Below are 14,063 nucleotides of genomic sequence, written 5' to 3' on the forward strand. Positions count from 1 at the left end.
GTGCCAGCAATAGTGTAGCCATTCCTTTCCCTCCCCCATGTTTACAAAAAACCTAGAACCCTGACAGTGTTTAAAAAAAAAAAGAAAGAAAGAAAAAGAAAACCCTCACCTGCACTTGATTCTATTGTCAATTTGCTGTTAACAATTTTTGCTTTAATATATGAATTACATTAATACCTCACATTACATAGATGAAGCCAAATTACACTAACTTCGTTGTTTACAACCTCAAATCTTACTCCCAGTACACATTCCAATAAATTTATTCTGTAAAAACAATACATTTTTTTGTTTTTGATTTTTTTTTTTTACAGTAAATTTTTCAACTACAAACCTCGAATACGCGAAAGATGTTCCAAGGACAAGCATAACAGGATTGATAAAACCCAAACTGACTAAGTGTGTTCTCACAATATAAGCTGGCATAAAAATAAATAAAATTCTCTATTATCACAATAGCAACAATAATGTACACATAATAATGGTTTGTGGATGAATATCAACTATTCTAATTCTAGTTCCAAAAGAAAACAATGGTTCATTTAAAAGTCAATGCTTTGTCTGGTTTCCCATAGGGCTACTGCTGATTCCAGCTTTAAAATGTAAATTATCCACCTTGAGTGATTAGCTCAAATTGTATTGGCATTGGGGAAAAAATAAATCATTGCCTTTATTTTGGAATAACACAAAAGACTCACTAACTTCACATATAAAAACTGAGTTTGTGTACGTAACAATATGAGTTTTGAGAAGTATAAGCTGTTGACTAGCTATTTCTAATACGGAATAGATATTTTACAGTATGATTAAACTTTACACATGGCCTCAAAACTGAAGGACAATTTTAATTTCATCTTCAATATGCCAACATTATGTGTTTAGGAACTGGTTCCTGGGTTCTGTCACAGAGAGGAAATCCCTTAAGCATTATGTTGAGTGGTCATTTTTTAAAAATGCTAATTTATATTTAATGGGGTGTCTGGTGATAGTGGAGTAAAGGCAGGAGAATGATGAATGTAACTGCCTTGATAAAAGGATCCTAGACATGTATAAGTCTGTGCAAAAATCTTGATAATCCTTAGTGGTTAAGGGCAACTTCATGCAACCAAATAACATGAAATTAAATCAATAACCTTAAAAAAGGCTAAAATGTCTTTTTTTCCCCCAAACACAACAGAGAGGAATGTGAATAATGTACATACAAACTGGGGTTCTGTCAGTGACAACAAGGAATATGTGTTGGTTCATATCAAATCCAAGATTATTAGACAACCAAATGTATAACCTTCTTGTGGTTTCTCTTAATATGCAGCATTCATTATGGTAGTTAGGTCTGTAAAAAAAAGAAAGAAAACAAGCCTTTAGATGATTTAGGATATTAACAATAAAAGCTATCCATACGTATAAAGTATATAATAAATGGGGTTTTCTGAGATTTTAATCTGTACTGCAACATTAACAATACTCAGCAAGAACAGCCCGTGAGGCTTTGCTTGATACCTATCAGTTCAGAAAGCTAAAGGAGGTGCTAGGGCATCTTTAGTGCTCCGTTCAAAAAAAGGGAACAAAACAATAAACTCTGTCTGCTGTCTGGCAGGGACAGAGTGCAGCAGTGTGCACTCATACAGCTCAGGACAATGTGTATTGCTGGGATAAAGTCACTGGAGAAACTGAGATAACCCATCTTTGTGAGGACTGTGGTGTTAGAAAGAAAGGTAAGCTGCTTCAAATTTAAAAAGCATTTGGAATGTATGCAAATTATTCTGTATAATATTTATAACTTAATTACTTGGGACATATGGCTCAAAGAAATACAAGATTTAACAAAATCAAGATGTAAGAAAAGAAAGGAAGTCTAGATTTCTTTTAAAATTTAGATGGCAACTGTGTGACAAAATATTTCCACACCCGAAAAGAACTCTGTTTCAGTCTGGATCCTACTTTAAATTGTATCAGGTTACATTTCCTCATAGGGATGCTGTTTTTGTTTTTTTCATTAATCCAAATACATTGCTCTCCCCACCCCCTAATGCTCTCAAGGGATGAATGAAAGAGGGAACTCAGGCCCCAATATTTTTTCCTAAAACAGCCTGCTTCCACTCTTCCCTTTGCTAACTGAAGGAACTTGCTTGTGAGCTCATGAGTGCTCACTCGTGGGTATGTTCTCACATACATGGTCCAAATCTATAGTGTACATTATACCATATATAATAATTCCAGGACTTCAAATAGGAAAAGTTACTAAACCTCAAGATGGCAGAAATACAGAAAATTTTTCTTACAGCCTGTTCTGTTCCTACCAGAATAAGAAAGTCAATTAAAAAAAGTAATAAAAGTCACATTTAAAATCTGTGAACCTGCAAAATGCAGTGACTAGTGACTCTTAATTATTTATTAACACATAAAAATACTAGATATGATTATTCTCACAGACCTTGGGGGATTTTCCTCCCTTGTGAAGGAGAAAGACACCCATTTAAAGCAACGAAAAATTGTTAACATCTTTTTATTAATATCAATGTGAAAGGCAATAAAATCTGTGTTTACATTGGTAGAACATTCATAGTAACAACTACTCAAACTGTACTGAAGAACATTTTTGGGACAGATGGTCCCATAGCAGCCTCAGAATAGAATTAATGCTCCAAACAAAGTAAAGGTGGTACTAGAATGTGACCACAACTTTAAGGACATGGTTTTTGGGGGGGTCTTTCAGCAAGGTATTGTCAAATGGGTGCTTATAAAAAGTGAATTATAAATCCACTTTTTCAACTTGTCATACCATCATCACTCTATTTGCATCTCTGCATCAAAAACTACCTTGCTAATTCATTAATGGTACATATCCTGGACATGGTGCTTGGAGTATTTACTAGCCTGGAAGTCTCCTCCAAGTAAGCGGCCAGCAGTGGTTCCTTCTGTGCGGGTGGCCATGCTCTGTGCCAGGCCGCCCTCGGGTCAGATAATGGCTGACTAATGCAATCGGATTCCCCCCTGAGGCACGTGAATGCGAGGCACAGGAAGAGGCTGTGGGTGGCCACAAAGCTGAACGACACCCAGAACACAAAAGATCTTTTCATGGAGCACCAACTGTCCCTTGACAAAATGATGACAGATAACCATGGTTATCAGACGCTTTCTCAAAAGTAAGTGAAGTGAACCTATTACATCAAGGAAGACAATTGGCAGTATTTGTTGCCAACATTTACAAAGTTTGAGCTTTTAAGTGAAACAGAATTCTGGAAAGCTTAATCCTCCATGATCAAGACTTCCCAATATAAGGATTTTTCTGACAAGATATACCTGATATTTAAAAATGTGATTGGGTGCCTGGGTGGCTCAGTTGGTTAAGCGGCTGCCTTCGGCTCAGGTCATGATCCTGGAGTCCCGGGATCGAGTCCCGCATCGGGCTCCGGAGTCTGCTTCTCCCTCTGACCGTCCTCCCTCTCATGCTCTCTCTCTACCATTCTCTCTCTCTCTCTCTCAATAAATAAATAAAAATCTTAAAAAAAATAAATGTGATTAAAAATACTTTATAATGAAATATTTGGAAGACCCAAATAACTCAGGGAAGCACTATTTTCCAAATGGGTAAAAAAGCTATTCAGCAGTCCAATGGACTTTATTACCAGAATCCAGAAAGTTCAGATTGCACACTGCAACTAACCTTTAAGAAAGTACCACTTACACAGAGCTGGTGTAATATCAAAGAAGAACATTCGCAACAATCTGAAGAAACTATTTAAAATACTTGTATCTCCACTTTCCAACCACATATCTATGTGAGGCCACATTTTCTTCATATACCTCAACCAAACAACATATCGCCAGAGACTGAATACAGAAGCAGGTATGAGAGCCCTGATGTCTTCTAATTAAGCCAGACATTAAAGAAATTTTTTTAAATGCAAAACATTATGGGGCACCTGGCTGGCTTTCAGTAGTGTGAGGCACTCAGTAGTGAGTAGTACTCATTTTAAGTAATGAGTATTATTTTACAACAAATTAATAAGTATCTTAAAATTAGTTTTTATTCCTAATTAAATAAATATCCATAGGTATAACAAAAACTCTTTGGGGCCCTCAATAACTTATAAGAGTATTAAAGGGGTGCTGAGACCAAAAAGTTTGATGAACCACTGGCTTAGAAGATAAGAGAGTACATGGTTAGAAGTAAGGCTGGACAGATAAACTGGGGTCAGAGTACAAAGGCCACTGCATGCTGAAGTAAGGAGTCTGGACTTGATCTTGCGGGCAATGGGGAGACAAAAGGATGTACCCCCATACTACAGAAAGAAAACAGGTCAGCGTTGGAAGAATAAAAGCATGGACGCTGCTTAGCAGTTACAGTGAACCCAGTGGCCTCTGCTCCTCCCTGATATTACGTGTGGCCTTGTGGTGTGGGGACTTGACACCAGCTCCAGCGGTGGGCAGAAGCTGACTGGTCCAAGCCAGTTTTAATCTCTTTGTTATCAGTGGTTGGTTCAGGGATGGGCAACTCTCTGACACGTCTCCAGCGATCCCGTCCTCCTGGTATTCATAGCCTTGTGTAATGCCCTCTCCCCTTGAGTGTGGTCTGGACCTTTTGACTTGCTTCTAATGAACAGGATGAGGAAAAAGTGATGGCAATCAGAGATTAGATTACGAAGGACTGGCTTTGGTCTTGCTAGCACGCTATCTCTTGCCGATGAAGCTAGCTGCCATGATGGAGCTGCCTTAGGGAGAGGCTCACATGTCAAGGAACCTATAGGGGGCCTCTGGCCAAAGTTAGTGAGGAACTAAATCCTGCCAACAACTACTGAGTGAGCTTGGAAGAAGACCAACCCCCAGCTGAGCCTCAAAATGATTTGAGCCCCTGCTAACACCTTAACTGCAGCTTTGGAGAGACCCAGAGATGGAGGACTCAACAAATTTCGCCTGATCCATGGAAAATGCCAGATGATAAATGCAATTTTAAGCCACTATGTCTGGAGGTAATTTGTTACATGGCAGTAAACGATACAGCAGGCCCAAGCCACTCAGTGTGCGGTATTCCTGTCATAAAGATTAGTAACCTCTACTTCATAGCCCCATGAATCAAGAAGAAAAGCTCCAAGTGTTCTGGAGCCTGCCCTTTTCTAATTCATGCTTCGAACTGTCAGGAGTGAAGATGTTGTCAGAGAGCGTCTGGAAGTAAAAGGGACCCCAGAACTCGGTGGGCTCCTCATAGGAACCTCTTCTCTCCTTCCTTCACCAATACTTATAACCTCAACATCATCTGCCTCGAGACAATCAAACCTTTTATCGTCATGGCCTTTTACTTATTGCAGTTACCACAGATGGGCTCCTGAGCACCTGTCACTTCCTAGACTCTCATCCCCAGTCAGCTTTGTCCATGTTAGTTTTTGACCTTGTCTCAAACTCTCCTGCGCCCACCCAGATTCCTTGATCTCCTCCACTAGGCCCTTTGGAAATCAGTCAGCCACTAGCAAATCTCCCATATTCCCAACTTGCATTTCTCGGATATTCTGCCCCCTAATTTGTTCTAATGGAAACCTGGTTCTCCCTGGGGATTGTGCTGTTGCTTCTCCTGCAGCCCTCACATGGTAGCTCTTTTCTCTGCCACGGCTCTTGTACTATCGGCCCAGAGGTGGGGAAGGTGTCCTTCCTGATCCTCACCACTGTGTCTAAGCTGTTCCTCCTCTCTCCTGTGCTCTTGCCCGACCACCCAATCCTCCCAGCTTCGAAACTCAGTACTGTGAACTTCCACCCCTCCTGCCTGCAGTCACCTCCAGACCCCCTGGGTTACACTGTCATTCAATATCATAACCATTGGGAAGTCTCTCCATGTAGGTTGTCTTCCCCAAACTCTGACCTCTCAGTGCCTTGACTTTCTCTCCTCCAGAGATCTTGTCCTCCACCCTACCTCAGTCACTCATCCCCTGTGGCTAGTTCTTAGGCAAGTGTTTCTCAACTGCTGGTAGTACAGGAATCCCCCACAGATCTGCGGTTTCACTTTCTTTGGTCAACTGTGATCAGGAAGCTGACGATCTTCCTTCTGACTTTCCTCCATCGGAAGGTCAACAGTAGCCTACGTTACAGGGGCTTCATCATTCCCCTCACTTCATAGGCACTCTGTCATCGCCCTTCATCAATCACAGCACACTGAGGTATTGTGAGAGAGGTCACTTTCACATAACTTCTATTACAGAATATTGTTACAGTTGTTCTACTTTATTATGAGCTACTGTTGTTAACCTCTTACTGTGCCTAACTTATACGTTAAGCTGTATCATAGGTGCATACATATAGATGAAAACATAGTATATATGGAGTTCGTACTATCCACAGTTTCAGGCATCTACTGGGGGGTCTGGGAATGTATCTCCTGCAGGTAAGGGGACAACTGCATTTGCAAACATGGTTTTAAGTCACTGTTTCGGGGGCAAAATTATGGAAGCATTTTCGGCTGTCATAAGAACTTGGGGGCTGTCTGGTATTTCATGGGCAGGCGCCAGGGGAACTGTGCCATGAACGGCACTCACCCAGTGAAATGTCCCATTCAAGTACCCTCACCACCTGCAGGGCAGTAGCAACCACCACAACTCTTCCACAATCTGATGACACATCCCCATCTTCCAGCACCACTTGTCTCCAGCTATCTCTCTTTAGCTAGGATGCCACCTCCAACAATTCTTTTGATACTCAAAATCCTCTGACCCACTCCTTTCCTCATGCCTTTTTTTTCTCCTTCCAAACATATTCTGGGTTCAATGATCCATCACTGTAACTGCTCCCTTCCTTGCACCAAATCCATTTCCTGCCTCTATCCCCCTTCCCTGTACTCCGGGCAAACCCCAGTTCTAGTTACATTCAATGCTCAGCCTTTCTGTAGTTGCACAGTTGAATACGCCTGGAGTGGGTCACACACCCGTCCCGACGACCGTTCTCACTTTAAATCATGACCACTGACGGCAAGTGAGCCCTCACTGCGGCCTGGCATCCCACTTCATTTCCCAAGTCTACTCTTCTCTTCTTCTAAGTGACTACTTTGCCCCATTTCCTCTCTCTCTAAACTTCCAACACTTCTTCCCATTATCACTCTCAAATGCGAACCTCGCTTCCTAAGAAAACAGAAGCAATCAGATGAGAACTTTTACAAGCTCTCACCCTAACTACCCATTTACCTGCCTTCCCTCCCACTTCAGCGGGTGAACCAAGGGAGCCCCTCCAGATGTGCCCTAGATATTATGCCTCCTTGTCTTCTGAAGAGCACTGCTTTGGCAATTCTTTCCTACATTATCATTTTGTGATCATTCCTCATGTGAATCATTCTTACCAGCACATGGGCTGTAAATTCTCCCATCAGGAAAAAAAGCCCTTCTTGACTTCCTATCTTGGACCATGGCTATTAAGTATTTGAAAAGAAGTTTAAGATTAGTCTACTAGCCCTACGAGGCATCGGGACTCGTTATACATTGCTATAACTAATAAAAGTATGGTACTGACCAAAGGAACGTAACAGAGAGCCCAGAGAGCGAGCCATGGCTGTGAAAGATGACACCGGAGGTCAGAGAGGAAAGGAGGGACAATTTAATAAATGGTGCCCGTTCCCAAGGTTATGCTGTGGGTTTCAAAAAGGCAACAGGATCCTACCACATATTATACCCCAAAAATCAATTCCAGATGGATTAAATGTTAAAAACAAAACTTTACAAATTTAAAAGGAAATACAGGAGAGTATCTTTCCAATCTTGGGAAAGGGACAGGTTTCTTAAACAAGACAGAAGAATGCTAACCATAGGGTGGGGGGATGGGTTAGCCTGGTGATGGGTATTAAAGAGGGCACGTTCTGCATGGAGCACTGGGTGTTATATGCAAATAATGAATCATGGAACACTACATCAAAAACTAATGATGCAATGTATGGTGATTAACATAACATAATAAAAAAAAAAAGAATGCTAACCCTAACAAGAAAAGTTTGAGACATTTGATTACAACAGAGAAAGTCCGTTCACCAAAAGGTATAAAAAAATCAGACAAGCTACAAATGTGGAGAAGATATGTACAACGCACATGACCAGCCATACTAGTTAGAATCCAGAATATGTAAAGGAGTCCTACAAATCAGTAACCAAAAATAATCCAATAGGGGAATGGGCAAAAATACAAAATCAAGAAGATGCCCGGAAGAAACATGGGTAGTAGATAAACATGTGAAAAGAAGCTCAACCTCACTATTAATCAAAGAACTACAAATTAAGACTATAATTTACACTCGTGATTACAGGCAAAAAGTCTGACAATGACACGTCAGTCACAGGAAACCCATACGCTGACGGGAGTGCGAACTGGCCCAGATACTTAGGGATGTCCTTCAGCATTCTCTTATGAAGTTAGAAACCATGAGCTCATGAGCTAGCATGGCCAGTTCTCATGTACATACCCTAAAGAACCTCTTGCATATGTGCACGGAGAGGTGAACAGGAGGATGTTCACAGCAATGCAGTTCATGATTGCAAAAAGCTGGAAACAACCGACATGCCCATCCAGGGGAGACTGAATCAAGCATGGTGTATTCACAAGGCTGAGTCTTACAACAGCAGTGGAGAGTTAAGCTACTCTGTGCACAACCATGTGAGGGACTCCTGGAAGCAAACTAATAAGTGAATGTCACTGCTGTTTAAAAAGCTCAAAAATGAACAAAATTAAACAATATATTATTTAATTATATACCTGTATGTTAGCTATGAACTAAAATTTTGAAAAGGAAAGGAAATAATACAACACTAGTGATTATCTCTGGGTAGAAAGAAGATGGGACAAGGGAAGAATATGTAATTAGATGCAAGTTACTGTTCTGTTTTAGTTTTTGGGTTGAGTGGTAGGGTCACTGATATTCTTTAGAATACGTTTATTATTTTATATTTATATTACATATATATTCTTTTGTATATGACAAATATATTATTAAAAATGGGTTAAAGGGGCTCCTGGGATCAAGCCCCATGTCAGGCTCCCTCCTTGGCAGGGAGTCTGCTTCTCCCTTTCCGACTCTCCCCCTGCTCATGCTCTTTCTGTCTCAAATAAATAACATCTTAAAAAAAAATGGGTTAAAAATAAAAGGATCTGACTTTCAACAGAGTGGGTCTAGAGGGAATATACCTCAACATAATAAAGGCCATATATGAAAAACCCACAGCTAATTAATACCCAATGGTGAAAAACTGAGAGCTGTTCCTCTAAGATCAGGAATAAGACAAGGATGTCCATTCTCGCCATTTTTACTTAATGTAGTACCGATGTCCTAGCCATAGCAATTGGACAAAAAAAAAAAAGGCATCCAAACTGGTAAGGAAGAAGTAAATTGGTCACTATCTGCAGATGACATGATATAACAGATAGAAAACCCTAAAGATGCCACCAAAAAACTATTAGAATAAATGAATTCAGTGAAGTTGTAAGATACAAAATTAATATACAGAAGTGTTGTTTCTACATACTAATAATGAAGTAGCAGAAAGAAATTTAGAAAACAATCCCATTTATAATAACACCAGAAAGAATAAAACAGAATACCTAGGAATAAACCTAACCAAGTTCGTGACAGACCTATACTCTGAAAACAATAATTCACTGATGAAAGAAATTGAAGATTACACCAATGGAAAGGTATTCCATGCTCATGGATTGGAAGAACAAATATTCTCAAAATGTCCATACTATCCAGAGCAATCCACAGATCCAAGGCCATCCCTATCAAATACAAAAGCATTTTTCACAGAACTAGAACAAATAAATATTAAAATTTGTATGGAACCACAAAAGATCCTGAATAGCCAGAGCAATCTTGAGAAAGAAGAACAAAGCTGGAGGTATCACAATCCCAGACTTCAAGATATACTACAAAGCTACATTAATCAAAGAGTATGGTACTGGAACAATAAGATACATATATATATTATATATATATATTATATATAATACACACACACACACACACACACACATCAATGGAACAGAATAGAATGCCCAAAAATCAACCCATAGTTACATGGTCAATTAATCTTTGACAAAGGAGAAATGAATATACAATGGGGAAAAGACAATCTCAATAAATGTTGCTGGAAAACTGAATAGCTACATGCAAAAGAATCAAAGTGGACCACATTCTTATACTATACACAAAAATAAACTCAAAATGGATTAAAGACCTAAATGTGAGACCTGAAACCATAAAACTCCTAAAAGAAAACACAGGCAGTCATCTTGGACATCAGGCTTCGCAACATTTTTCTAGATGTGTCTCCTTAGGAAAAGGAAACAAAAGCAAAAATAAACTATTAACACTTCATTAAAATAAGAAGGCAACCTATGGGATGGGAGAAGATATCTGCAAATGATTTATGTGATAAGGGGTTAATATCCGACATGTATATAGAACGCCTACAACTCAAAACTAAAAAAAACAAATACTCCTATTAAAAAATGGGCAGAGGACCTGAACAGACATTTTTCCAAAGAAGACACACAGATGACCAACAGACACATGAAAAAATGTTCAATATCACTAGTCATCAGGGAAATGCAAATCAAAACCACAACAGGATAATCTCAGACTGGTCAGAATGGCCAATATCAAAAGGACAAGAAAAAACAGGTGTTGGCGAAAATGTGGAGAAAAAGGAACCCTCGTGCACTGTTGGTGGGAATGTAAATTGGTGCAGCCCTTGTGGAAAACAGTATGGAGGTTCCTCAAAAAATTAACAGTAGAACTACCATATGATACAGTAATTCCACTACTGGGTATTTACCCAGTAAAAAGAAAATGAAAACACTAATTCAAAAAGATATATGGGGGCGTCTGGGTGGCTCAGTCAGTTAAGTGGCCAACTCTTGATTTCAACTCAGGTCATGATCTCAGGGTCCTGGGATCGAGCCCCACAGCAGGCTCTGCACTGGGCAGGGAGAGTCTGTTTGAAGATTCTCTCTCACCCTCTCCTTCTGCACCCACCCCCACCACTTGCATGCACTCTCTCTCTAAACTAAATAAATCTTAAAAAAAAAAAAAAAGATATATGCCGTCTTGTGTATACTGCAGCATTATTTATATTAGCCAAGCTGTGGAAGCAAACTAAGTGTCCATCCTGATAGATGAATAGATAAAGAAGATATTACACACACACACACACACACACACACACACACACACCAGAATAAACTAAGTGTCCATCCTGATAGATGAATAAAGAAGATATTACACACACACACACACACACACACACACACACACCGGAATAAACTAAGTGTCCATCCTGATAGATGAATAAAGAAGATATTACACACACACACACACACACACACACACACACACACACACACACACACACACACACACACACACACACACACACACACACACACACACACACACACACACACACACACACACACCGGAGTATTACTCAGCCATAAAAAGAATGAGATCTTGCCATCTGTGACAACATGGATGGACTTGGTGAGTATTATGCTAAGTGAATTAAGTCAAAGACAAATACCACTGATTTCACTTATATGTGGAATCTAAACAGAATCAGACCGATAAACACGGAGAACAAACTGATGGTTGCCAGAGGGGAGGGGAGTCAGGGGACGGGCAAAATGGGTGAAGGGGAGTGGGAGGTCCAGGCTTCCAGGTGTGGGATGAGTAAGTCACGGGACAAGGCACAGCAGGGAGTACAGTGAATGGTATTGTAATAGTGCTGTGTGGTGACAGGTGGTGGTTACACGTGTGGTGAGCACAGCTTACGCACAGACTTGTCATATCACTATGCTGTATGCTCGAAACTAACATAACATCGTGTGGCAACTATACTTCAGCTTGAATGAATGACTGAATGAATAAATGAATGGTTCTCAGGCTCCTGCTTTACATTCAGGCTCTTACCAGCTGTGTGACCCTGGGCCAGTCTTTCCAGCCACAGTTTCCCCAGGTACAAAATGGAGAGAACACCTCCACCTATGTCTTGGGATTTGTGTGGGGATTAAATGAGACAATGCACAGACAGCATTTAGCACAGTATACAGCACACGGTAAAGATGTCAGCCATCACTCCAAGTCTGCAGCTGTTGCTTACTTCCAACAGCAACTCTTTTCTGAAGTGCGTTCAAGATATCTGAGTTGAAATGGTTTCATTAACCATTAGAAAAATGGGTCTACAATGCAGGAGATACAGAGTTGAAAGTCATCAGTAATCTATTAATAGTTGAAACCATGAGAGTGGATAAGAAGGACACAGGCGAAGCTTTCAGAATAGTCATACGCCAAGACAGACGGAAGGAAGGACCTCTAGAAAGAGACTGAGAAGGAACTGGATGCAGAAGCAGAAGAGACCGGTGACCTAGGGGCAAAGTCAGGAGAGAAGGTGGCTAGTGGCATTAAATGCCGCACAGGTAAAATAAAGACTAAAGACAACCCTGGATCTGGCAATAAGAGGATCGCCATGGACCTTTACAAGAGCGGTTTCTGTGAAATGGTGAAGAAGCAACAAGAGTGTAACGGAGGAAGGCATGAGGAGGTGAGGGAATGGACACTGGAGGAAAGAGAACTCTTTCAGGAAGTTTAGAGATGAAGAGAAAAGTGAAAAGAGTGGGATATGTGGGGCGAAGGGAGGCCTGACACTATTCCTAGGCAGAGGGAAAAGAAGATAAAGGTAGAGGATGACAGGTGACCACTGACTGGGTGAGGCCTTGGAGGAAGGAGGAGGAGACAATACTCTGGACCCTGGTAACAGAAAGGTGCAGAATAATGCTTCTCAGACTTGAATATGCGTGAGTGACCTGGGGAGGGGGCATTAGTTAAAATGACTCTGATTCGGAAGGCCTGGAGTCAGGCCTAGGATTCTACATCTCTAACAAGCTTGCAGGTGATACTGATGCTACCTGCCCACAGATCACACTCTGAGCAGTACGGGTACAGACCATTTCTTCCTCTGTCACAGAAACACAGAGAGAAGGGAGTATATAAAGGGAGACCAGTTGTGAGAGTTTTGCTGTATGCATATCGAAGCCAGCTGGCATAAAGACAGCAGGTGGGAGAAAAAGAAAATCAAATGAGTCAGGTACTCAAGCCTCTGGTGCCTGTTACCAGGATCGTTCCCAGGAGGACTACCAGCAAAGGTAACGACAGAGCACTCTTTACTGGAAAGAGGTCAAGAGAAGAACGACACGTACAGGACAGAGTAAAGCCGAGTGGCTAAGAGGGATTAAGGGAACAAGCAGAATCATAAATGCGGGTAATTTTGGATAATTGCACGAAGGAGGAATTGAGAGGTAAACAGTACTGACAAGAATAGTCAAGCACTCAGCTGAAACCAGAATCTCACAGAAGAACAATAATAATGTATTTTGTGGATTACTGTTTCAAAATGATTTGCTACTATCCAGTTAGTCTTCATAGAGAAAAGACTAACAGAAAATGCCCAGGGGCAAAATGTGCCTTCACGAACACTTTTAAGTTAACAGAGGTTAACAAAAGTTAAGATCAAAGACATCCAGATGGCCAACAGACACATGAAAAAAATGCTCAACACCTCTCATCATCAGGGAAATGCATATCAAAACCACAGTGAGATCTCACTGTGGACCTGTCAGAATGGCTAGAATCAAAAAGATAAGAAGTAACAAGTGTTGGCAAGGATGTGGAAAAAAGGAAACCATTGTGCACTGTTGTGGGAATGTTTATAAACTGGTGCAGCCACTGTGGAAAATAGTATGGAGGGCCCTTAAAAAGTTAGAAATAGTGGCAATTCCACTTCTGGGTATTTATCTGAAGAAAATGAAAACACCAATTTAAAGAGATACATGCATCCCTAATGTTCACTGCATTATTTACAACAGCCAAGATATGGAAGCAGCCCAAGTATCCATCGATAGATGAATGAATAAAGATGTACAACAGAATATTACTCAGCTGTAAAAAAGAATGAGATCTCACCATCTATGACAACATGAATGGACCTAGATGGTATTATGCTAAGTGAAACAAGTCAAACAGAAAGACAGATACCATATGATTTCAT

The 14,063-nt window shown here is 40.6% G+C and overlaps 1 protein-coding gene across 1 annotated transcript in view; it reads right to left on the minus strand.

The window, feature by feature from the left end:
- Positions 1 to 245: 245 nt before the first annotated feature.
- HDGFL3 (HDGF like 3) overlaps positions 246 to 14,063 on the minus strand; it is an 87,046-nt gene continuing 73,228 nt past the window's right edge. The window contains exon 6 of the mRNA XM_027569101.2: positions 246 to 1,333. Within this exon, the coding sequence (XP_027424902.1) occupies positions 1,328 to 1,333 (6 nt within the window). The 3' untranslated portion in view covers positions 246 to 1,327. The remainder of the gene's footprint in view (positions 1,334 to 14,063) is intronic.

The sequence above is a fragment of the Zalophus californianus genome, chromosome 6 (assembly GCF_009762305.2).
Source record: "Zalophus californianus isolate mZalCal1 chromosome 6, mZalCal1.pri.v2, whole genome shotgun sequence".
In the NCBI taxonomy this organism is placed as follows: domain Eukaryota; kingdom Metazoa; phylum Chordata; class Mammalia; order Carnivora; family Otariidae; genus Zalophus; species Zalophus californianus.